At 44.4% G+C, this 22,673-nt stretch overlaps 4 protein-coding genes and 2 non-coding genes across 6 annotated transcripts in view; 5 read left to right on the top strand and 1 right to left on the bottom strand.

Moving 5' to 3' along the window:
* Window positions 1-491: 491 nt before the first annotated feature.
* Window positions 492-3,364, top strand: LOC120453459 (zinc transporter ZIP1). The gene is made up of 2 exons (XM_039638176.2): window positions 492-2,133; window positions 2,983-3,364. Exons 1-2 carry the CDS (start codon window positions 909-911, stop codon window positions 3,246-3,248), a joined length of 1,491 nt encoding a protein of 496 aa, XP_039494110.1. The 5' UTR covers window positions 492-908; the 3' UTR covers window positions 3,249-3,364.
* Window positions 3,365-7,531: 4,167 nt separating this feature from the next.
* The window catches only part of LOC120450855 (extracellular sulfatase SULF-1 homolog), a 28,559-nt gene continuing 13,417 nt past the window's right edge, over window positions 7,532-22,673 (bottom strand). Inside the window, exons 3-10 of the mRNA XM_039634067.2 lie at window positions 11,340-12,206; window positions 10,766-11,092; window positions 10,047-10,710; window positions 9,136-9,986; window positions 8,764-9,074; window positions 8,496-8,693; window positions 8,331-8,433; window positions 7,532-8,268 (exon numbers count right to left, since the gene is read on the bottom strand). Coding sequence (XP_039490001.1) covers window positions 8,157-8,268; window positions 8,331-8,433; window positions 8,496-8,693; window positions 8,764-9,074; window positions 9,136-9,986; window positions 10,047-10,710; window positions 10,766-11,092; window positions 11,340-12,106 — 3,333 coding nt within the window. The 5' untranslated portion in view covers window positions 12,107-12,206 and the 3' untranslated portion in view covers window positions 7,532-8,156. The remainder of the gene's footprint in view (window positions 8,269-8,330; window positions 8,434-8,495; window positions 8,694-8,763; window positions 9,075-9,135; window positions 9,987-10,046; window positions 10,711-10,765; window positions 11,093-11,339; window positions 12,207-22,673) is intronic.
* Window positions 18,486-18,558, top strand: Trnaf-gaa. The gene has a single exon. It is a non-coding gene; the product is annotated as a tRNA-Phe (tRNA).
* Trnav-aac lies at window positions 18,848-18,920 on the top strand. Its single transcript has one exon. It is a non-coding gene; the product is annotated as a tRNA-Val (tRNA).
* Window positions 19,004-19,388, top strand: LOC120450859. The gene has a single exon (XM_039634072.2). It carries the CDS (start codon window positions 19,108-19,110, stop codon window positions 19,306-19,308), a length of 201 nt encoding a protein of 66 aa, XP_039490006.1. The 5' UTR covers window positions 19,004-19,107; the 3' UTR covers window positions 19,309-19,388.
* On the top strand, window positions 20,611-22,392 carry LOC120450858. The gene is made up of 3 exons (XM_039634071.2): window positions 20,611-20,806; window positions 20,867-21,039; window positions 21,106-22,392. Exons 1-3 carry the CDS (start codon window positions 20,641-20,643, stop codon window positions 22,237-22,239), a joined length of 1,473 nt encoding a protein of 490 aa, XP_039490005.1. The 5' UTR covers window positions 20,611-20,640; the 3' UTR covers window positions 22,240-22,392.

Genomic DNA, 22,673 nt, shown 5'->3' with positions numbered 1-22,673 from the left:
AGAGGTGGCAACCCTAAATAAGGCTTACATTGCAAACCGTTAGTTACATGTGCTACCAATTAGCCGGGGCGCAAACCCAAGCCGCAAATCAGAGCTTTTGCTTCCGGCCATCGAAATAGCGCCAGAGTAAAAGTCGCGATCCTACATCTTGGCTAAGGTCAGGCGCCTTTTAATGCTGCCCAAAGTGAACGGATGCAATTACTCAATTGCTCTGGCCTTTGTGCATTGTCTGTATATGTCCATATTTGTATATATATATTCATGCTGGGCCCAAGACAATTTGCGCTATTGCCAAATGAAACAGCGGCGCACAGGTGAACGTTCGCGAGTGGGAGAGCGAGCTTTAAAAGCAGTTTTCTTGCTTTTTACCTGCTTAACTTGCTGCTCATGTCAGGTCTTCGTTAGTGGGAGAGTCGGAAAGAGCGTTGGAGCATTGGAGCAAGGGAGCGTCCAGCCCGCGCAAGATATTCAAGTAAACTACCAAATCCCGACTCCGTCAGTCTGCGAGGTCGCCTCAAGCGCTCAACACCTGTGCGGAGCTAAAAAAAAATCAGAAACATATCCAAATACCTATCAACCCAATCAGTACTACCAACTAGGACAGGCTCGTAACTCAAACGAAGTGAAAGAAAAGTAACTGAAAAAGTGAAAAGCGGTATGCAAGTGCAGAACCCAGCCCAACCAGATGAGCCCAACCCACAACCCAGTCGATTGAGATTCCAAGCGCGACACATGCTGCTGGTGCTGGAATAACAGTTTTAGGCAAGAGAGCTGCTCGCTTACGACCACAGGTGGTCAGAGAGGAGAGCCGGAGTCCGGAGTCTTTTAGCTGGTTCGGGAGATCTGTGGAAATCCAAACAAACCAAGTAAAATCGAAACAAAACAAACAAACAGACAACAAAAGCAACATGAATCAAACGCAAGTGAATAATTTCCTCAAGTGCTTCCTGCAAATCGATGAGCCGTCAAACCGTTGGACATCACGTCACGACGGGGAGGATCATGATGATAATGACGACGATCATGATCATGATCATGACGAGGACGACGAGAGTGGCGTTCTGGTTGCCAAGGTCACAGCCATGGTGGTGCTATTCTGCGCCAGCGCGATTTGTGGATCCATTCCCTTCTTGCTCAACCGCTGCTATCGCTGGACGGAGAACCAGACAAATGCACGATCCGCCATCGTAGTAAAGTGCCTGCTGTACTTTGGAGGTGGCGTCCTGCTAGCCACCACCTTTCTCCATCTCCTGCCCGAAGTTCAGGAGGTCGTCGAGGAGCTGCAAGAGTGCGGCATCATCGGAGAGCTTACGTTTCCGCTGGCCGAGCTGCTCATGTGCTGCGGCTTCTTTCTTATGTATTTCATCGAGGAGGCCATGCACACGTATGTCCATCATCATCAGAAGGATGAGGCGGGCGCCGCCTTTGAGCGGGGTCACAGCATCCGGAACAGCCACCTGCTGAAACCCACGGAAGGCAACACAACCACACCCTCTGCCCCACCGGCGCCTTTGACTGGCACCGCCGAGCTTGGAACACTCTCGGTGCAGAATCTCCTGCAGAACGATCTGGAGCAGCAAAAGTTTGCCACCAAGCCCCAGCAACAGGCTAATGGACACGGACACAGCCACGGTCATGGACATGGACATAGCCATCTTCCAGTAATTGCAGACGATGCCGCTCCAGGGGACATGCTGGCTTCATCCCTGCGAGGACTCTTCATTGTTTCCGCTCTGTCGTTGCATGAACTCTTTGAGGGCATGGCCATTGGCCTGGAGAGCTCCGCCAGTTCGGTGTGGTTTATGTTTGGCGCCGTTTCGGCACACAAACTGGTCCTGGCCTTCTGCGTGGGCGTCGAGCTGATTGTTGCCAGGACCCGCATGTTACTAGCCGTTCTGTATGTGCTAACCTTCGCAGTGGTTAGCCCGCTGGGGATCGGCATCGGGATTTTGATAAACCACGGTCAGGAGACATCCGGACCCAGTCTGGTCTCCGCCATTCTGCAGGGATTCGCCTGTGGCACGCTCATATACGTGGTGTTCTTCGAGATACTCTCGAAAAATCGATCCGGACTGCGCGCCTATTTGGCCCTGTTCGTCGGCTTCCTTGTCATGTTTGGGCTGCAGCAGTTGAGTAAGTACTATATTTACATATAAATAACAATTACTGGGTGCAAATCGTAGGGATTTAGTGGAAAGGAATTTGAGATGTGAATTACGACTTGGTCGTGCAAATTTAGTTTGCCATGCATTTTTATTAGTTTTTTTTTACCCTAATATTTTACAATTTAGTTCAATTACACTTACATATCTATGTATTGCCTAGACTAGACTTCACTAGTCCTTCAATTGCTGAAACTTAGATAGCAGGCTTAGCGGTAATTAGTACGATCGTCACCGGGTGTGTCAGATGACATTCTTTAACCGGAATCGATTGGGAATTGGGAACAGGTTCTATATACATAGCTGATCCGCTGAATACTGCGTGGTTGACCTTGTAACAGACCTTGCTGCGATTTGTTTTGCATGCTCAGATACAAGACAGTTTGTCACTCTGTATACCTATAGTAAAGGGAAAATAAAAATCCCGTCCCCGCCATGAAGTCATCTCGCAAAAATCAGGGGGTTGCCCAAGCGAAAAAGCACCGTGAAAACCGCATTCAAACTTGTATTGATGAGCACGGGATAAAAATTCGTACGACAAGTTTACGCCACAAGTATGTGATTAACAAAAAGTCGGATAGGTTTTTATATGGTCTAGGGCTAGATAAGGCAGGACAAAACGCTCATAAATCATTGCTTGGAAGTGGGGTGTTGGAAATTAACTTCCATGCTACCATGACGAAATAAATGTTTAGCAATCTAGAGCGGAGTGTGTAAATCACTATGAGCAAATAGGGTCTATCCGATAAGTATTGGCAATCTTAACTGCTTATGTGGTTCAGCCCTAGATCGTGTAACTAACCTTTCTTATCGCTTACAGCTTCCAGTGGTGGACATGGTCACAGCCACAGCCACAGCAGTTGCTCCTCGTCGGAACAGACACACAATCACCAAGAGATTGAGACTGAGACCAGGTCAGCATCGGGCCACACCCACACCCACGGTCACGAGCACGATCATAGTCATCCACACCACCACAACCACGCTGAAGAGCTGGCCACGGTTCACAACTATGAACAGCAGCTGCAGCTCCTGCGGCAGGTGACCCAAAAACTGCTTGAATCACACCCCAAGAAGGACGTCTAGATTGTACGCTGCTCAGCAGAACTTTGGATTATTAATTGTATATATTTATGTGTATTATATGTGTACTCCGTAAAAATAGTGGAAGTAGAAACAAAATGTGTATTATTAAAAAACTAAAGCGTTTTATTCCTGACATTAAATGTATTTTCTAAACTGGGTCAAGAGAAGAAAAGGCATGAGAGAACTAAAACTCTTATCTATGTCCGGTAGTAGTAGCCTTCACAGACTTTTATGTGGTCTCTGCCATTAATGGCACCTACAACAAGTAAGTTAAGTGAAAGGCAAGCATTTTTATTTATACATTTTTTTAATACTTTTTTTTTTTGTAAAAGTATAACAGGAATCTCGTGTAATTTATTTTTGTGATCTTTTATTTAAAACGGGTAAGAGCAAAAAATATAAACTACATAGAATATTACAAAATTATTTAATATCCTGGTTACCGTTTGTTTACTAAAAATTAAAAAAGACAATTAGTAAATTGACATTAATCATTTACTAAGTCGTATATTCGGTTTTATAATAACTGAACATCGAATTTGCCCACATTCAGTGGTTAGTGATTACATTTTACAACGTGAAGATACTCGTTTTTGAGTTAATCGATCTGACATAAAAGATTGAGAAAATCATTAGCAAATTCCGAATCGACAGGCGTGATTAATAATATATGTCAATAAAGTTAAGGTATGTTTAATTAACGAATTTGGCTTTATAGTAACTTAATTAGCTGAAGCGCAGACTAAGCGGTTTATACGTGCTCTAAACATATATTTCAGGCATTTGAAATTGGGTTGAATTCTGAAGTTTAATTGCTTTTGCAATTTTTATAGAATACCCACCATAAAGCGAAATACGTGCCTGGGCATAAAGTTCCACCATCAGATTGCCGGCAGGCCCCGTTTGGGAGTGCGATTCTCGGCATTGTGAAATTTCAGCACGATATCTCTACTGGTCTACAGCTTGCGAATCGTAAAGTGGTTGGACTTGTGGACGAGGCCTTGTTGCCAGGTATACTCGTATATTTATCATGTGATCGTCTTGTTTTGTCGCATAGGCCACAATAAATACAATTTTTCAGCTGATAGCTTCGTTGCTTGCGTACATTTTTAACACGATATCTCCACAAAACGCGCTGCGGACCGGTTTTCGAGTTGGCACCGCTGCTGTTTCTCACCAGACGGACCGCTATCTCTCTGTTTTTTGATAACTGCGATAAGCGCATGTTCTCCGCTCGAGCCGAACTGGCAGCCTAACATCATGCCCCCCACCGATCCCCAAATGTCCGGACTGCAGCGGAAATTAGCGCTTCAAGTGTCAAGTGTGAATTTGCAAGGCGGTAAACATATCGGACGGCCGATGAAAACATCTTGGTGGCTCAATTAGCGCCCTCGGGTGATCTTATTTACATCTGTGCTGTTGCCGATGACGATCCCAAAGATGCTCAGGTTATTGGGAACTGAACCCCACCCCGCTGTAGCCAACGGAACTCCCTTATCGGGTGCGCATCACGCTCTCTTCGCCTTCGCTATCCGTCTCCAGATGTTATCAACTGTATCTGAGCGGAATGCACACACGGTGAAGTGTGGCAAATCGTGGGGCTAAAGGCTTAACGGCAAACGGAACAACTAATCTCTAATATTCTTGCCTGATAGGCAATATTATCATTTGAACTCGAGCTCTTGAACCATATATACCAGAGAAGGGTCGTTAATAAATCATATAAAACAGTGCTCTGCGATAGCCAAAACCGAATATGTGAGCAAAAAAATACAACTTTTATGTTCTGATTCAGGTTCTGATAACCGGTAGTGAGTAAACGTTATTTCCGAAAAATTTACTTTCGTTTTATATGAGCTAGGACCGCTCTTATTAGATTAAAAAAAAAAAACACTTTTGTACAAGCAGACATTTTTCGAAATATGAACGCTTGAATTACAGCTTCGTGTAAGGAATTCTACAAAAATGTTGCTGTTTACGAAGCAAAATAAGGGTCGATCTGCCTAAAAGTATGCACCCTTTTTTCCAATTCACATTCAATAATGGACATTTTTTTTTTTAAATTTTATTTATTAAGGCATACGGGAAAATCTTAAAACCCCTTTGTGTCCTTCTTTTCTATTAATTCAGCCCATTTGGGCGCGCCGTCTAACTACAGTTTGCTTTTTCTATTTTACAATGATTTTACTACAATTACATAACAATCACAGATAACATATAGGAATTAAGATAAGCATCAGCTTCTGCTGACCCTTGTCACAGGAGATCGGGAAATGAGATCCCTCGGTTGTCTTCTATTCAGTGCTGGCTTATCTCGTCAAATACCGTTGCGAGTTTCAGGTCTCTGTGCAGGGTGGTGTTTCGCACAAACCACTCGCATACGGTGATGAGTCTTGCGACCTTATTTTGTATAGCCTGGATTCTTTTGATTTGGCTGTCGCATGCCAAGCCCCAGATTTGGCACCCTTACTTCCAGTTTGGAGCTAAAATCTGTTTGTAAATTGTCAGCTTGTTGGATAGCGAAAATTTACTGCGCGGACAAAGTAGCCAGTAGTGCTTCGCCACCTTAGCACGTAGGCGCGTTCTAATGTCGGTCACATGCTTGGCAAATGTGAGTCTGCGATCCAGAAGCACTCCAAGGTATTTTGCTGCGTTCGGCTGTGGTACAGGGGCTGCCTCGATGTAGACGGGCGTTGGCGTTCTCCGCCTTGAAAGTATAGCAGACGCTGTTGGATTTACTGCTATTGATGGCAATGTTCCAACGTCTTGCTCATTCCGAGAACCGATCTGCAAAGTCCTGTATACCATCGGCTGCGTCGTGCTCGCATCGGGACCTGTAGGTGAAGCACACGTCATCGGCAAATGTGGCCAAATGTGTGCCACACTCGATCAAACGCTTCTCGAATGTCCAAGAAGAGGCTGTTGCAATATTCCTTGCTGTCGTAGGCAGTCAGAACTTGCTCGACGACCCGATGGAGCTGCTCGACAGTACAGTGGCCAGCACGAAAACCGAACTGGTGCTCAGGGGTAATCCCCTGGGCTTCCATAATCCTTACAATCCGGACAGCAATCAGTCTCTAAAACACCTTTGAAATTGAAGGGAGGATACTGATCGGCCGGTAGGAGGCGGGCTCCCTTTCCGGCTTGCCAGGTTTGTGGACCATGGAGATTATCCCGAGCTTCCACTGATAAGGGAAGTATTGCAACCTCGCAATAGCGTTGAAAACCAACGTTATGTAGAGGATCGCTTGACTGGGCAGGGCCTTCAATGTGGCGTTGCAGATGACGTCATGTCCTGGTGCTTTGTTGCTACTCTGGCGCACAATGACTTCGGCTACCTCGCAGGGTTCAAACGGCGTGATTGGCAGATCCATTTGAAGCGCTTCGTTCAACCGCTCCTGAGTTTCTTCAACCTGTTGCAGGCTGGCAAGCTCAGCGAGGTGCGCAGCGAATACCTCCGCTTGTCCCAAGTCGGTCCGACACCATGTCCCTTGCTATCGACTAAAGGCGCCTTCCTCGTGCAACGCCTTTTGATTGCGCGCGTGGCCTTCCACAGCGAATGCGTCGCTTCGCTTTCGACTTCAGTATTGGCAAGCCTTTCGTCGAACCATGCGGATTTGTGCCGCACCAACGCGCATCGGAGCCTACTCAGAGCTCGATTCCATTCCGTCTTGTCCAACGGGTGACGGGACCTCATCCACCTAGTGCGTAAGCGCCTCTTCTCAGATATAAGCAGCAGGATCTCCCTGGTTATTGGGATTCGATCTGCCGCGGGCTGCCGAGATATGCTGCGAGTTGCCAATCTAGCTGCTGACTTGATATTGTTGGTGAGCAGTTCAATAGCGTCATCAACATCCTGACCAGAGTTTAAGGTATCGTTGTGGGGCAGTGTGGATTCTAGTTGCGATTGGATTACCCCCAGTTTAGTACTCCTAGTGATAAGCCGCTCCATCTTAGGGTAGCATATTGCCCCCGCATCCAGCGTAATTACCAGAGGCAGGTGGTCGTAGCTAAGCTCATTAACCGCACTTATGTTAGCGTGGATGCCCAGCACACCCTTTGTCAGTGCAAAATCAATGTACCCTGAGAAGCCTCTACTGCCGTACGGGTATCTTGTTGGTCCTCCTGTTGCTAGCGAGTTCACCTCCGAGTTTAGGACGAGATTCGCTAGTGCAATGCCTCTTTGGTTGCTCCTTCCCGCACCCCAGAGCCAGTGGGACGAATTTCAATCGCCCGCAACGATGAATAATGGAACTAAGTTTGTTCGTGATAAAAGTAATTCGTTGCAGTTTTATTGGATTGTTTATTAATAATTCATTTTATATATATTAATCTTGAGTTAATTTGATGACATTTTTAACGAGGCAAATACTATATATTTGTTCGATTTTAAGCTGGACTGCTACAAAACGTCTTTGGGAATTCGGGTAGGGTACTTAACAATTAGAACGTATCTAGTTCGACATAAATATTTTTTTTTGTTTTTTTTCTAATACACAATAACATTTTTCCGTTAGCATAGGCCAATAAATACAATTTCGTTTGGGTTCGCTTTAATTTATAAAATCTTTGCTACGTATGCTCAACTAATTTAACTTTTAACCAATTCGCTAAATAATTTATTTAGTTTACGTAAAATTTCGATATTAAATTTATGTACAAATTAGGTGGCCTAGAAGCTAGTTAAAAATGTAGCTCTAGCTATAAATATTGCAAGCCAAATGTAGCAAGTACTGTACTACACACAGTTTGATTAAAGAAATCTAAATATTAGAAGATAGATTAAAACACAGTCTTATTTATGTATGAAAACATTAAATGGGACAAACCAAAGATTAGAAGCAGGCAAGCAAGGTACAAAAGATACGCATAGGATATGTGTGTTGGTTACTAGGTCCCGCCGTATCTTTAGGCTTGGGCTGGTGTCACAGAATGCGTGCGCAAGAATCTGGGAGATTGCTGGAGGGGCATCTGCTTCCAGGGACGTCGCTTCATGTGCGACTGCTGCGAGCCAGTCAATCTGAAACAGTTTTAGGAACAAGATAGACTTTTGATTTGCTAACTCCAGTCGACATTGCTCACCTGTTGTACTTGGATAGCTTTCGCCGCTTCATCGGAGGCAGTGCATCTATATCCTGTCGTGGGCCTACGAAGGCAAAGTTGCCTACTGCACCCGCGAGAGGAGCTGTAACCAGCAGGAACAGGAAATAGAAAAAAGAAATCAACTTATTCAGTTAAGAGGCTCACAGTGCTTTCGTTTGTTGTTGCGGTGCACTTGATTGATGGGCAGTAGTGGAGCACTGGATCCGCTCTCCAGGTGATTCTGATGTCGGCGGATGCTGCAGCTGCGTCCCCGACAGCCTTTCAGCTGATGTAAAGCATCGTGCATGTGGGACCTCTCTCCAGGCGTAAGGCTTGCTGCGCGGTTTATTGTTTCAAAGCGATCTAATTGGGCGAAAGTAAATCCCCAAATATTATTCGATAATTTTTTAACTTCTTAATAGTGGCCTCTTACCAATGGTCAGGTTATAGAAGGTGATAAGGCCTGTGGTAAACTCGCAGTACAAAAAGTTGTGGGTGCCATTAATGGTCCTTAGGCAGGAGTAGGTGTTATTATTGGCGTTCATGCAGAAGCAAAAAGGACTGTCGTTCCAGAGGGGAGCCGTTCGCCAGTGCTGATTGTCGTGCGAGAAGCAGTTCATCTTTTCGGACAGACACTCCTTTTCCAGACGTGCCTTCTTAATGCGTTTCCGTTCCTTCTTGCGCTGTCGCTCCTCTTTAAGCTTCCTGCGTGCCTCACGCGCCATTTCTTTAGAGTCCGCATGGCTAAAGGTGAAAAATAATAGGTTAGATGTGTCTAATTATCCAAATTTATTGCTTTACTTACTTCTCGCCCACATCTGGTTCGCAATAGCATTCTGCTCGCGATGTAAATCGATGCGACTGCTCCGAAGAATCGAATACGTTTCCTTGGAATACTTCCGTTTGGCCCACAACGTTTGATCTTGGCGTGCTGCTGGTGTCAGTAAAATAGCTCATGTTGAACTCTGGCCCGGCTCCACTCTCCAGTATACTGGGATCATTACGCCGTCGGTTATCATTTCTTCTGCCAGCTGCCAAGGCCTGCTTATTGCTTTCCCTCAACTGCTTCTTCATCTCCTTTAGCTTGCCAATCTTGTCCTTTAGAAGCTTAATCAGCATATCAATTTGAGTTCGCGAAGTACGCCACGTCTTTTCGTCGTCGTATATCACATTTGAGCAGTTCACCTTAGCGGTGGTCGCATCCACAAAGCAGCGATGGCCACCAGATTTGGGATACTTTTCTCCCCGCTCATATGAGTTGCCACTAGAGTTGGACGCGTGCAGCTCGTGCTCGTTGAATTTAAGCTCCAAGATCTCCAGGGTGCTTTGTATCTGCTGAATGACCTGGGCAATAGTCTCGTTGCTGCTTCCGGACAAATCACGCTTTCTGCGATGTGTATTCATCATACATACAAGTTGATCGACGACCTGGTGGAGATCCAACAGCTCCTCCATCTCGTCAGGTAACTCTGTGTGGAACACCTCCCGCTTGTTTCGACGCCTTCCTTGGCCGTGATGAGTGCGCTTGTTGACGCGATGCACTCCAGCAGAAGGGGCTCGGATCTTGGTATAGACTACTCCATCAGGAGTAAAACAGGCACAGTTACGTTGATATTGCTTCCTGGGCATCGCAGCCAACTGATGCTCTAACTGGAGCTGTAATAAATCATACATTTATAATATCTATCACACAATATACTTTGTCTCTCAACTCACATGGAACTTGCACTTGTGCTTCCGCCAACGTCCCTCCTCATTGACGCACTTCCATTTTTGTCCAGGTAGACAGTTTTTGAGTAGCGCCGGGTCGGAGCACTCCGAGTTAAGACGCATCATCTTGGTTATATAGGGTGCCAGTGGAAGATCGTTGTTCTGCTGGAACTCCTGATCAAGCTCTTCATCGCCCTCCTCGAAGGCGGCATCGTCGAGGTCATCTTCTTCTAGGGCAGCTGCTGAGCTGTCCATGGCACCATCACCATCTACATCTTCCTCTTCGTTGTCCGTTTCCACTTCCTCTTCACCATCCTCCTGCTGCTGAACGGTTGAGCTCATCAAGGTGGCGGCGGTGCTGCTGCTCGAAATAATAGTGGTACTTTCGCCTGCTCCTTCGAGGAAATCTTCAAGTAGCGAACTATTGACCAGTTTCATGTTTCGCCGTTCAATTTGAAGACGGGCACGAGATTCGGCTATCTGCTCAGCCGTCTCCCTTCTGCCGGAACTCTCAATTAGGAAGCTATCCGGCCAGTTGTCCCGGACAGCGCGATTTCTGCTCAGCAGCAGTGGCAGTATGCTGCGCCCATCCATATGCTGAGGGGTTGGCACACCACCCATGTCCAGGAAGGTAGGGGCCAGATCCACATTTAAAACAATCTCATTGACCCTAATGAAAATCATTATTATTGGCTTCGCGAAATCTATAAAGTCATAGTACTTACACCTTGGAGGCCTGAATCCCTGGACCACGAATAAGGAACGGCACGCGGACATCAAACTCAAAGGGAAAACTTTTTCCCTTGATAAGTCCAAACTGACCCAGATGATAACCATGATCGGAAGTGTAAACTATATACGTGTTGTCCAACTCTCCGAGTTCCTTTAGTTCGTTGTATACCCTCTCCACGGCCACGTCGACGCTTTGGAGTGTTTGCAGGCGCTTCGTCATGAGAAGATTGGTGAACCTTTTGTGAACAGGCTGCATAGGTTCGGTGACCCTCAGAATCCATTGCTTGTCTGGATTCGGCGCGTGATCATACGATGGAGTGCTATAAGTGCAAACTAAATGTTAAAAACTATTGCCAACAAGAAGGAGCGGTGTATTCGATTTTAAAAATCTAAATATTTTTCAAGAGCGTGGGAGTAAATGCAACTACAGCATGCGTAAATTCAAATTAACACTTTGTAGCTTCTATAGTTTCCGATATCTCAACGTTCTAACGGACGGACACTAATATACTAATATATTGTATTAGCAGCGAGTATCGGGCATAAATAGGTAAGGTATTTACTTACTGATGGGTGGTCACATTGAAGAAAAGATGACTATACTGAGGAGCAGAATCCTCAGGGCCATGTGGTGCAGGAAAACTCATGGTGAGCAGCACGGGCTTGCGCTGGTTCTGCTGCTTTGAGGAGCGGAGGAAGGCAATTGAGTCATTGGCTATCAGGTCCGGATAGTAGTCCTTAGCGTAGTCAAAGCCGTGCTTAATTTTTTGCCCATTAAGGTTGATGCTGTAGTTGTAGTACTTGGAGTTCATAATCAGACCTCCCCACTCTCGCCAACCTGGTGGGATATAGGACCCATTGTACTTGTTTAGATACTTTCCGAAATAGCCGGTGCGATAGCCTGCATTCGACAGATATGTGGCATAGGATCGCGTCTCATGAGTGGCCTGCCACTGGGGACTGGAGCAGTTGTCATTGTTGGTGAACACCATGTGGTTGTGCACGTACATCCCGGTCAGCAGAGAGGATCTCGCCGGACAGCACATGGGTGTGGTCGTATACGCGTGCCGGAATTCAGCTCCTCCATCTCTAAGAAGCCGCAGCGTGCGCGGCATGAAGTTTAGGGAGCCCAGTTCCACATCCTGGTCATCGGTCAGAATAAGGATTATGTTTGGTCGTCGCTCACGTGCGGAGTTGGAGTCCCGCGAGAATCTCTTTGCCGAGTGGCTGCGTTTGTGGGAATGAGATCCCTGTTCCTTACTGAAGACATGCAGCACGAAGAGAAGGAGTATCAGGCCGCCAATTATCAGGCGTAAACTGGAGTGCTGCATCATCGTTTAAGGTGGGAAAGAACGTAAGGCTTTAAGTCCTGGGCGCTAATCTAGCGCCTCTGCAGCCTCGCTCAAAACGCCAGCAACGTCATCTTTTGGTAACCTGTAAAAAGAATGATAGTATATAACTTTTAACCTCTTTGCGGCATTAAAGATGCAACATTAACTGCATAGTGTGGAAATAATTTGTCTTCAGAGTTGCTATTCGCCGCGATTCAAGCCAACTCAAGCATCTTTTTTTGGACCTGATTTTGGCTGCCGGTTTTGCAGCTGCTTTGCAATCTGCAGCTGTTTTGCCTGCCTCGAAATTTCATGCCCCAGTTGACCTCTACCCGAGTGTCCTTGGTACCAAATATTTGCCAAGATTGTTTGTCCAAGAGCGGCAAATCAGAGCGATGCACATTTTGTCCACTTATCACCGAATGTCGGTTACTGTCAGAGCCTGGCAACCAACCACCCACCTTCCGCTTGCTTTCCGGTGAAGTGTATTTGCGTCCTTGGTGAAATTTATGTGGCACTTGCCGTTAAGTGAAAACTGCATTCGCAGTAGCTCTTCCCTTATTCTGCGGCAAATTCACGGACATTTTCTTGTGCACTTTATGCTTGCTTGGCTATGAGCTGCCATTGCAAAATCCAAGCAATCCACCACCCACACAACCTGCCCATCTCGAAGAAGACTAAGTTGTGTGGGGGAAATAAAGAGGTTTACTGGTGCCGTTTAAGTGTGAATTATGTGGTCACATTGCCGCTGTTTGTTGCATTGCAAGTTCCACCAAGGAAACTAGGCATGCACTTTAGCCGCTTCTTAAAGATTCGAACACCATGAAAGCTCCAGTAAGTCAAGACCTTCTGCATTCGCCAGGGCACTTAACGCTTTGACTCGACCTTGAAGTGAGCAAAGCGATTCAACAACAAAGGAAAGAGATCGCTCTTCAAGATAGTCTTTGCTTTCGAGGCTGAACTTTAAGGTCTGTGACGAACTCTCTGCCAATATCGCCGTTCCTGGCTGTTCTCAAATGGAATGATACCAAAATGGAATGATATACTGTCATAAGTTTAGTATATCCAAGAAAATCTCTCAATTTTGTTATAACTCTAATACACAGTGTGCTCCCAATCGCCCTGTCCAATTTGCAATCTTCCATTTCCAGCTCGGTTCGAACTAAACTGTTGCACAACCACAATAACTTCCTGCAAAAAGTTTTGGGAGTGGAGTTCGAATTTGACATGCTGCGAAAAAAACAAACTTTAGTTAAATATGCAACAGAAATAAGGCCAACAGAAAATAAAACTGGCAGCAACGTTACGACGCAGGTTGCAACACAAATAGCTGATAGATGGAAATGGAGATGCCGAACATCCGGCGGTGGATGCAAGATGCATTGCTATATGGATGGCTAGAAGCCAACTCAATGAGCCACTTGAGAGTGGCACAATAGAGAAAGCCTCCCACTCCACCGCCATCCCAATTGCAAATGCAATATTTTGCCAGGCATTTTATTTATTCATGCTCAATTATGTTTCGTTCTTCCCTTTCTAATCGCAATCGAAATGTTGCAGATTTGCCATCACAATTGCAGGCCAGCTTGAGTAGAACGAAAAAAAATAAAAACAGAAGGAAAGCCAACTGAAGTGCATCCATTGTGAAAGCAGCTGGAAACCCTCATCCACTTGACTGAAGAAACTTCCTTATTTCTTCAAGGCTGCTTTCGGTTGGTTTGATGGCTGGCCCCTGCATGTGCAGCCCCAAGCAGCCAAGATGGAAACGAGTTTGGGTCAGGCCTGACCCAACAGCTTCGGCCCTAAAAAAGGAAACATGTTTCTCGGCAAACAGACGCAACCGAAAGAGCCCGATTCTCCCGATTCTCCGGATTCTCGTTCTTTTGGTGCGGCATCTTCCTGTCGCCTGCTGACAGACGACAGACGTCACGCATGCTCCGATCGCATAGGGATGGGGATCGGAGTAGGAGGCAGGCACAGGGGCAGCCGGTTAGGAGCGGGCGGCCTCTTCGGTCTGGACCACAGTGAACGTGTTCCCGACTTGGCAACACCAGCAATCTTGTCTTACCAAACGCAGCCGAAAGAGTCGAGAGATTGGCGGCATGCAGGGAGGATGAAAGCCAACACGATTTCCTGATTCATTCATGAATTTCATGACTTTGGTCTTGTATCCTTCTCCTTTACGCCCCGATTCTTCGGATTCTCCCATCTTAATTCCATTTTCTGCAAATCTCAAATCGTGCCTGTTGCTAGGTGATCATAATATTTTATTACCAACATTTGTAGGCCCAAGTTGATTTGAAAAAAATCTCTGTAGATATTAAAGAAACTGAAAAGTAAGCCCTAGATCAACAGCTAAAAAAAGTATATGTGTGTGTAAGCGCACATGATTAAAGAATTTTTTAAACAATCCCCAATCGGCCTATTATTCTACGCCAGATTTTCACAATTGTCTTGGCATGGCAAGTCCAGTACAACGAAATTAATAAATTTCAAACCTCTTTAAAACGTGACAATCCAATTGCATGTCAAATAAGGCGAAGTCTCTTATCCAGCGTACAAAATGATTACACAGTCGACGTGAAAAGAAGTCGGGCGGAAAACCCAAAGCTGTCAGAAAAGGGAAAGCCATCAGATAAATCTCCAGATGGGACAAGGAAGCATTCAATTACACATATCTTAGAGTCGAAGACCATTTGAGAGTGTGGAGCTACGGTAGCTGCAAACTCCTGCCTCTTATGAATATGCAAAAAGATAGTGATGTTGACTAATCTGACGGCCAGGCAAACAAATTATAAATTCCTCGTTATCAGCCCAGTTCCTGGCAATGACTGCGGATTGGAGCGGCGACTCATTAGCCGGCATGTCAGCGAGACTCAAGTGGGCCAAAGTTGGCGAGTGGCGAAGTCGGGAGTTTGGAGTCCAGAGTCCGGAGTGCGGAGACCCGGGCCATGTGGAGCAAATGTGGAGCAGCGACTGCGTAGGCTGAACCCCTGCCAAGTCCAACTTTGCGCTTAATTATGCAATTAACAAGGCAGCCAGGCGGCTAGGGATTGGGTCTGACATGTGACCAGTTGATGCCTTTTGCCGAGTCAATTTAACGCTTAACTAACTATTTAAAAGCTAACTCAGGCTCGGCTGTCGCGAATGCATCATGGGACATGGAACGTGGCGCATGGAGCATGGAGAATGGAGCAACTCCCACTCGCATTCGAGTGCAACAGCAGCGTCTTCGTTACTGGCGGCTTTTCCGGTTCGATTTATGCATATTTAATGGGGACCCCAAAACCTAAACCGAAACGCCTACATTATTTTGTACATCCATAGTGGGGGCTAGAACGTGTGGCAAGTGTCACTTAAAGGGGCCGTGCGCTAAGCCAATTTGCGTTTCTGGCTTACTCAACTCCGCAAAACCCCAACATGTTGTGACAGTTTTGTAATGGACTTGAAATATTTAAGTCCGCTTTGGCCTGACACTTAAGCAGGTGATTATGAGGAATGCATCAAGGGAATCACTAAGCTCAAGATGAGTTTATTATTCAGGAAGGTTAAAGTGCTCTTCGAATCTATTTGACAAAGTTTAAATGTCATTCAGCCCTTTGGACGAATAATTTTGAAATTGTTCGCACGCTTTAATCTATTAAAATAACACTGTCCCGTATGAAAATGAAACTCGTAAAAGACAAGATAATGTGCAAAAAAAAATACAATGTGAATGACTTTGAGGCACGTTCCGAATTCGGTCAGTCAGACGACAAGTGTTAGACGAGGAAGCCAAAAAATAAACAAAATATATGTATATGTATATATATAAGTATGCGAAAGATCCCAACGGATTGGAGTGGGTTAGGAACGATTTGTTAATGGAAATAAAAACCAAATGTCGTGAGTGAGTGCTCGTAGCGGAACATATTTAAATCGTGTTCCGCCGGCGCAACAATAAATTTCAATGGCAACAAATTGTTTCTGAAATTACTGAAAATAAATCTTTTTGGTTTTCTTGTTGTATTTTCGCATGTCTGTTTGTCATTTTGTCAGAATTATAACAGGGAGAGTGACACCAGAGCGAAGTGTCGAGATTCACGTTTAGCTCGATTAATGGCTCATTTCCAAGAGGGCAACGAACTGGGAGGGGCTCCGATTTTAAGGTTTCAATTGCCTTTATGGCCGCGCCGCATTGCCAAATGAATATTTATTCCTTTTCTATAAAGTAGCAGCCAAATTAGTTTCTTACTCAAGCACATGTCTGCAGTTATTTTGTAATGGAATCTCATGCAATTTGTTTTACACACATTTTAGCAAATTATTTTGCAGCTGCTGCTGGCAGAAAAAAAATCATAAAAACAAGAATTTATGCAACTAACTCAATTACAAGTTATGGTTAGAAGGCCCGAGCCACTCAACAAATGCAATTCGCAATTGCCAGCAAAGGTTAAAAGCGATTGAACAAACTCTGTTACTGCTAGCGTTATTAGTGAGTTAAAAATATCCTACAATTGCTCTATTTAAGCTGTCACACAACGTCCTGCCTCTTCGCAATAACTTCGCAGTCAAACGGGGCTGAGGAACAAGTCCTGTCGTTGTGGCATAAACAAATCAAATCTAATTGTGACCCACTTAGCCATTTTCCACTGCAACACACACACTGCTAGCAAACAGTCAGCTAACGACCGCAACTTCACTCGTCCAAATGCATGGCTATTTGGAGTTTTGCGAAGGAAAATTGTTGCCTGACATTTGCATATAAGAGATACCTTTTAAGGGTAGCGTTTTTCCCCGACGTGCTTGAAATCGATTTTTTACATTCTGCCTTTCTTATCACAAAAGCTGATTATCAGTTTAAAGACCGACACATGTACATGACCAAAAACTAATATATTTTTAGCACTCAACAAAATAAATTTCGCTCTCCCTTCGCAATTGTTCTAATCTTCCCAGTTCTCATTGCCGTCAAGGTCTGGTCCCAAAATGAATAGCACCGAAAATAGAAATTGTAGCAAAAATGTTAAACATTCTCTTGACATATAAAAAGAATGTGTTTTGTTGTCGTCGCCGATGTCCGCGATTCGCAAATAGTTTTTCAACAGAAAGGCCTCCAGGCCAGCAGGCAATTCTAAAGTGATGACACACAAAACCACGAATAATTATAATAATAATAATAATGCGGGCGAAAGAAAAAAACCAGCTCACCTTGGACCAAATGGACAGTGGTCAAGACACACACAAAATATGAGGCTTGTGGGCAGGCGATAAATCATAAACAATTTCAGGGCGGGGCGAAGGCGTGGATTCTCTTTCAAAGAATCTGCTTTCAAAAATGTGAATCATTAAAAAAAACGCCAGGATAGCAGCGGAGAACGATGATGAAGACAACGGCTGACGCAGTGGACTTCAGCTGGGGCTCAGCTTTCAGCGCCGGGCGTCAAACGGAAGCCGCATTAGTTGCACACTCACAAAGGCTCCAGCTGGAAGGTGCTTCACCATATATCTTTAATATATATGTATATATCTACAGATATACAGAGGATCAGGTTTTACAATTTCATTGGATTTCAAATTTGCTTTTAAAGGAAAAAGGGGATATGAAGCCCGTGCATTCCTCAGCTTGATTATTTCAGAAATCATATTAAAATAAGTTTCCAACTTAATTTTTAATTATCAAAAACCAATCTAATGGCTCCAGCTGGAGCCATATATAAAAAACATATAAACATTAAGTTCTCATATATACAGAGGATCAGGTTGTGTGCTTTAATACAACCCAAGAGCTTTGTCAGCTTATTGCCTTATTTATTTATTTCCAAGTTTTCTGTTTGCCAGTTTATTGCCTTATTTATTTATTTCCAAGTTTTCTATTTAAAAGATCGCAATATTGTTTCTGAAAGCTTGCCAAAATTATGATCTCAAAATAATGTAGCCTTGCCATCGCATACGAGTCGTTGTTATCGTCGCAGTACTAAAATGTATTATTATACTTGTTTGGACTCCCATGTGCCAGAACGTCATAAAAATTAAAATTTAAAGAGATATTGAGGTAATTTTTGCACTCTTTCCCTTACTAACAATATTTGTTTTGTATTCAGCTCACCTATAAAGAGAAATTTCCGCTGCTCAAACCCGGCAGCTGCAATAAGTTTTTGTAAAATTGATTTGGACTTTAAGACATGCAAGTGTCAACATACATTTTTGCAACTGTCAGTGCCTGTGACAGGCTAAAAATGGAAAAGTAAAATGAATTTAGAGATTTATTTGTATGTCTTCATAAGTACGCTTTAAAAATAGGTTTACTGAAAAAGTACTGCATGTACACGATTCAAGAGGAAAAGTTTAAATATATTGGCAAAATACGCAAATTCACAACTTCGACGCGAAGAATCAAGTGGCCGAAATAGCTCAGTTGGGAGAGCGTTAGACTGAAGATCTAAAGGTCCCCGGTTCAATCCCGGGTTTCGGCAATAAATATTTTTGCACAAATAATGCATTTTAGTAAAGCAGAAATCATTAAAATATATATTAAATTAATTTTGGAATAATTTCAAGGCATAACACAATGTTAATTAGACTATTTAAAATGTGTTGTCAAGATACAAAGATTATTAAGCTAAGATTGTAATTAAAATGTAACTTGAAGTTTATTTAAAGTTTTCAAGGCCTGGTTGTGCACTATGCACGTTATTCGAATCTTATTTCAAATTACTTAAAATATCCTTAAAACTGAAAAGTTGTAAATTCACCCCATCACGTGTTTCCGTGGTGTAGTGGTTATCACATCCGCCTAACACGCGGAAGGCCCCCGGTTCAATCCCGGGCGGAAACATTGCAATTATTTATTTTCATGCATCTTTTGAAGACCGTGTAATGTGTATTTTAAAATTTTTGAGTAGGTATATATTTTTTGTGAAACATCTGAGTTATGTGTCACTTTTTCGGCACCTTATATCTTTAAATTGTAAAGCTAGTTTGAGTGAGGTCTCCCCTGGCAAACCTCCCCCAAGATAAGCGGCATGCCAACATCTTCGTCCTGGACTCGCACCTACCTCAACTGGAAGCGTGTGCTGTTGCTCTCGCTGAAGTGCGTATACGTAATGCTGGTGGTGAGGTTCAGCCAGAGGTGCTTGGAGATGGCCTTTAAAAGCCAGTTGGCCCAGAGGCAGACGGAAAATGCACAAGTGGGATCGCGGAGCCGAGCAGAAGCACTCACTTGATGGTCACATGACGATTCCTATATGTCCCATTTGTAGAAGCTGAGAGGAAGCCGATGAATAAACAACAGTTGGCGAATGTCTGTGCGCTGTCTTAATACATTTTTATTAGCCAAGAGATTCGCGTCAAGCTGTCGGCTAGAGTAATTAGACTCCATTAGTGGGCTGGCAGACGTCGCCGCGTTCCACCCGAACGCCAGCAGCAGTTCAGGAATTTATGCAAAGTGCTTAGGAGCCATGCTCCACTCCAGATCTATCTCTATCTCCATCTACCCCCATACCCATACCCATACCCCCACCGCTACTCACACTCAGATATCCGTAGCCACATGTTGGCGCTCATAATTTTTACGCCATTAGACAACTTTGTGCATAAACTCATTAAAATGTACTTGAATCCCTCGAAACGAAATGGAGATGGCACTGCTGATGTGCCTGGATCTGGAGATGGGATGCCTTGGCGAGGCGTTTGGCTAATTTGTCGAGCAGCGTCAAATGACAGGCAAAAGGCAACAGACTGTCTCCCCGATGCCCCACCACTCGAATCCATGGACATGTGGCGCAATTTGACAGTTTGAGGCGCAACAAGATAGATTGACTCGCAAAGATGCTGGTCTAGCCGGAATGAAGTTGGGTGTGGATGGAAATGGCAATGTCAGTGCAGACATTACGCAATTTGAGACAACTCAAGCAAACACTCGAGTGCGGCCGGCGCTGGGATGATTATGATTACGATTATTTTTTTAAGCCTCATGAGTTTGTCGCTGTCTTGCTCTCTGGAATTATGATGCCAAACATCATGAAAACGATAAACAGACGCTGGGGAGTCATCATGCAACACATGGCTGCATCCATCCCGGTCTTGGATAGTTGGGAAAAAGTCTGGGCTAGACGATGGAAGGGCATAAAAAAATCCGAATAAATCCAAAATCTCTTTTTATGAAATTTCCAATATTTTAAATAGGTGGGAAATAAAAGTCAACCTTCTATCAGGAGTCCCTTTTTATTGCTAAAGACTTAAAAATCAATAAAGTCCAATGATATATAAAAACTATTATTAGTTTACCCCACCGGGTTGACTACCCGAAAAGTCCCCATTTTCACTGATCATGAATCATATTCAAGGCCAAACAACCAATTGAATTGAATCGAATCGAGTAAAATCGGTGAAGACACCAGTATCTATAAACTGATTATAATGTCATTTACTTATCAGCTAGATATCAGTATCGCCAAGTTCGGACCAACTTTTGTCCGATTTAAGCACAATTGTGGACTTCTTGTGGTCCCCAGTAACTCACGAGCTTCCGAACGAAAAATATCGACTCTGTAAGAATGAGTGTTATACAAACCACAAATGCGGGTCCAGTACCCGACCCCCCACAGGAAACCATCATCTTTGCCACCGCACCTCCACCTGAGCCCAGAAAACCGGCTGTAACCACTAATAACAGAGGATACTTTACGCGCATCAATAAACAGAATCATGCCTCCTATGCAGGTGAGGAAATGGGACTACAAAGTCGAAAATCGCATGTCTTTACCGACACTCTTCTTCCAGTTTTCTTCCTACTCATCTATGGTGGTATGGACATGGCCGCTAGCTTGGGCTGGAGTCAACCATACAGCGTCCTCCTGTTTACGGAATACTCCTACTGTTGGTTTGTAGGTGTCATCATTGGAGCAGTAGCCGCCACTGCCTCCATGACTTTTCTGCCTAAGCTGGTCTACTACGTAAGACGCGCCATTATCTCTGTGTACAGATATATGTTTATATGCTTTTCCTAAAACAATTTCTAGGTTTTCGGGGGTCTGATGCAACTTACTGGCTCCATTATATTCACAGCTGCACCTGGAGACTATTCGGCCTGCCTGGCCGCCCGCTATTTGGCCGGCTTGGGGATTGGCTTCATTACGGTGCCCTTCCTCATTCACAACGCGGAGGTGGCATCCTGCAACCTTCGAGGAGTCAACGGCGGAATGGAGCAGTCCGGACTAGCCCTGGGAATTTTCTTTCAAGTGATTTTTACTACGGAGTGGACTTCAATAATTAGCTCAAACCCAAACGAGATCCACGGCATCTTAGGGATCGTATTCTCCCTGTGTGGTTTGGCGATGACTGCCCTGGTGATAGAGTCGCCAATCTTCTATCTACGGCGAAATATGCAAAACAGGGCGCTGCAGAGCCAGGAGAAACTTTTGAGCCATAATCCCGGTACCGTTAGTGCAACTCTGGAAGAGGCCAGGAAGTACGTGGCGGAGAGCGACAATCGCACGCTGGGCGAGGAGCTGGTGGCTTCGGTGATACCCTTCCTGAAAATGCTGCTCTTCCGCTGCTTCGTTGCATTCTCCTTCTCTCTGCCGCTGACCATGTCGATCATCTCGAGCACCGCAGTAGCGGAGAAAGGCAGCAGTCTTTGGCCAATCTACTTATTTGGTGTTCTCCGTGGGATCGGGGTCACGGTGGCTTTCTTATTCCTGGACACTTTGGGCCGCAAGGTTGTGTCCATGGTTGGCCTCCTCGTTATGGCCGGACTTATGCTCGGACTGGCAGGTCTATATGCCGACGTGCTGAACATAATTAGCTTTAACGAGATGACCTCAGCCTGCAATATCGGAATGGCCCTCCAGGCGTTCGCAGGACTCTTCGTGTGCAGCTCATCAGCATATATGGGCGAGGCCTTTCCCATGCGGGTCAAATCGTTCATGGTCGGAGTGATTGTCATCATTGAGCAGATCGTCCATATCGTCGTAATTGCCTGCGCAAGCTCAGCGCCCAGCAAAGATTTCATGTTCCAGTATTTCCTGGCCGTAGGCATTATCATGCTGGTGGGCATGATCTTCTTAACCGTATCCATGCCGGAGACAAAGAAGATGACGCTGAGGAAGGCTGGCCATCGATTTCAGAAGTGGTACGACTTACAAATGTACTAGGTCTAAGACTCCAGACTCATTATAATTCTTACAAAATACACTTTTTCTCTTACTGATTTAAGTTAATAAAATTAGATTCGTAATAATAAGCATTATAGCATTAGCATTTAATTTGAATAACAACTCAAGAATTCACAGACAAAAAACATTGTTAATTAAATTCGTAATTCGTAATAATATAATTCGTAATTCGTAATAATATAATGTCATGTTATAAGCATTATAGCATAAGCATTTAATTGAAAGAACAACTAAAAAATTCATAGACAAAAAAACATTGTTTACTTTTTCGTAGTTTTGTAAACATAAAAATTTCCGATAAGTTTTCTATGAAGAAGTATTTTTATTTATATTCTGCTACATAAGTGCAACAAATAATTAAGTGCTTATTTATGCCAAGAAACTGTTTCTGGCAAAATTTTCTTCAGCATTTT

Source organism: Drosophila santomea, chromosome 3R (genome assembly GCF_016746245.2).
Source record: "Drosophila santomea strain STO CAGO 1482 chromosome 3R, Prin_Dsan_1.1, whole genome shotgun sequence".
Lineage (NCBI taxonomy): Eukaryota > Metazoa > Arthropoda > Insecta > Diptera > Drosophilidae > Drosophila > Drosophila santomea.
Note: the sequence above shows the minus strand (reverse complement) of the source record. Positions and strands in the feature narration are given on the sequence as shown.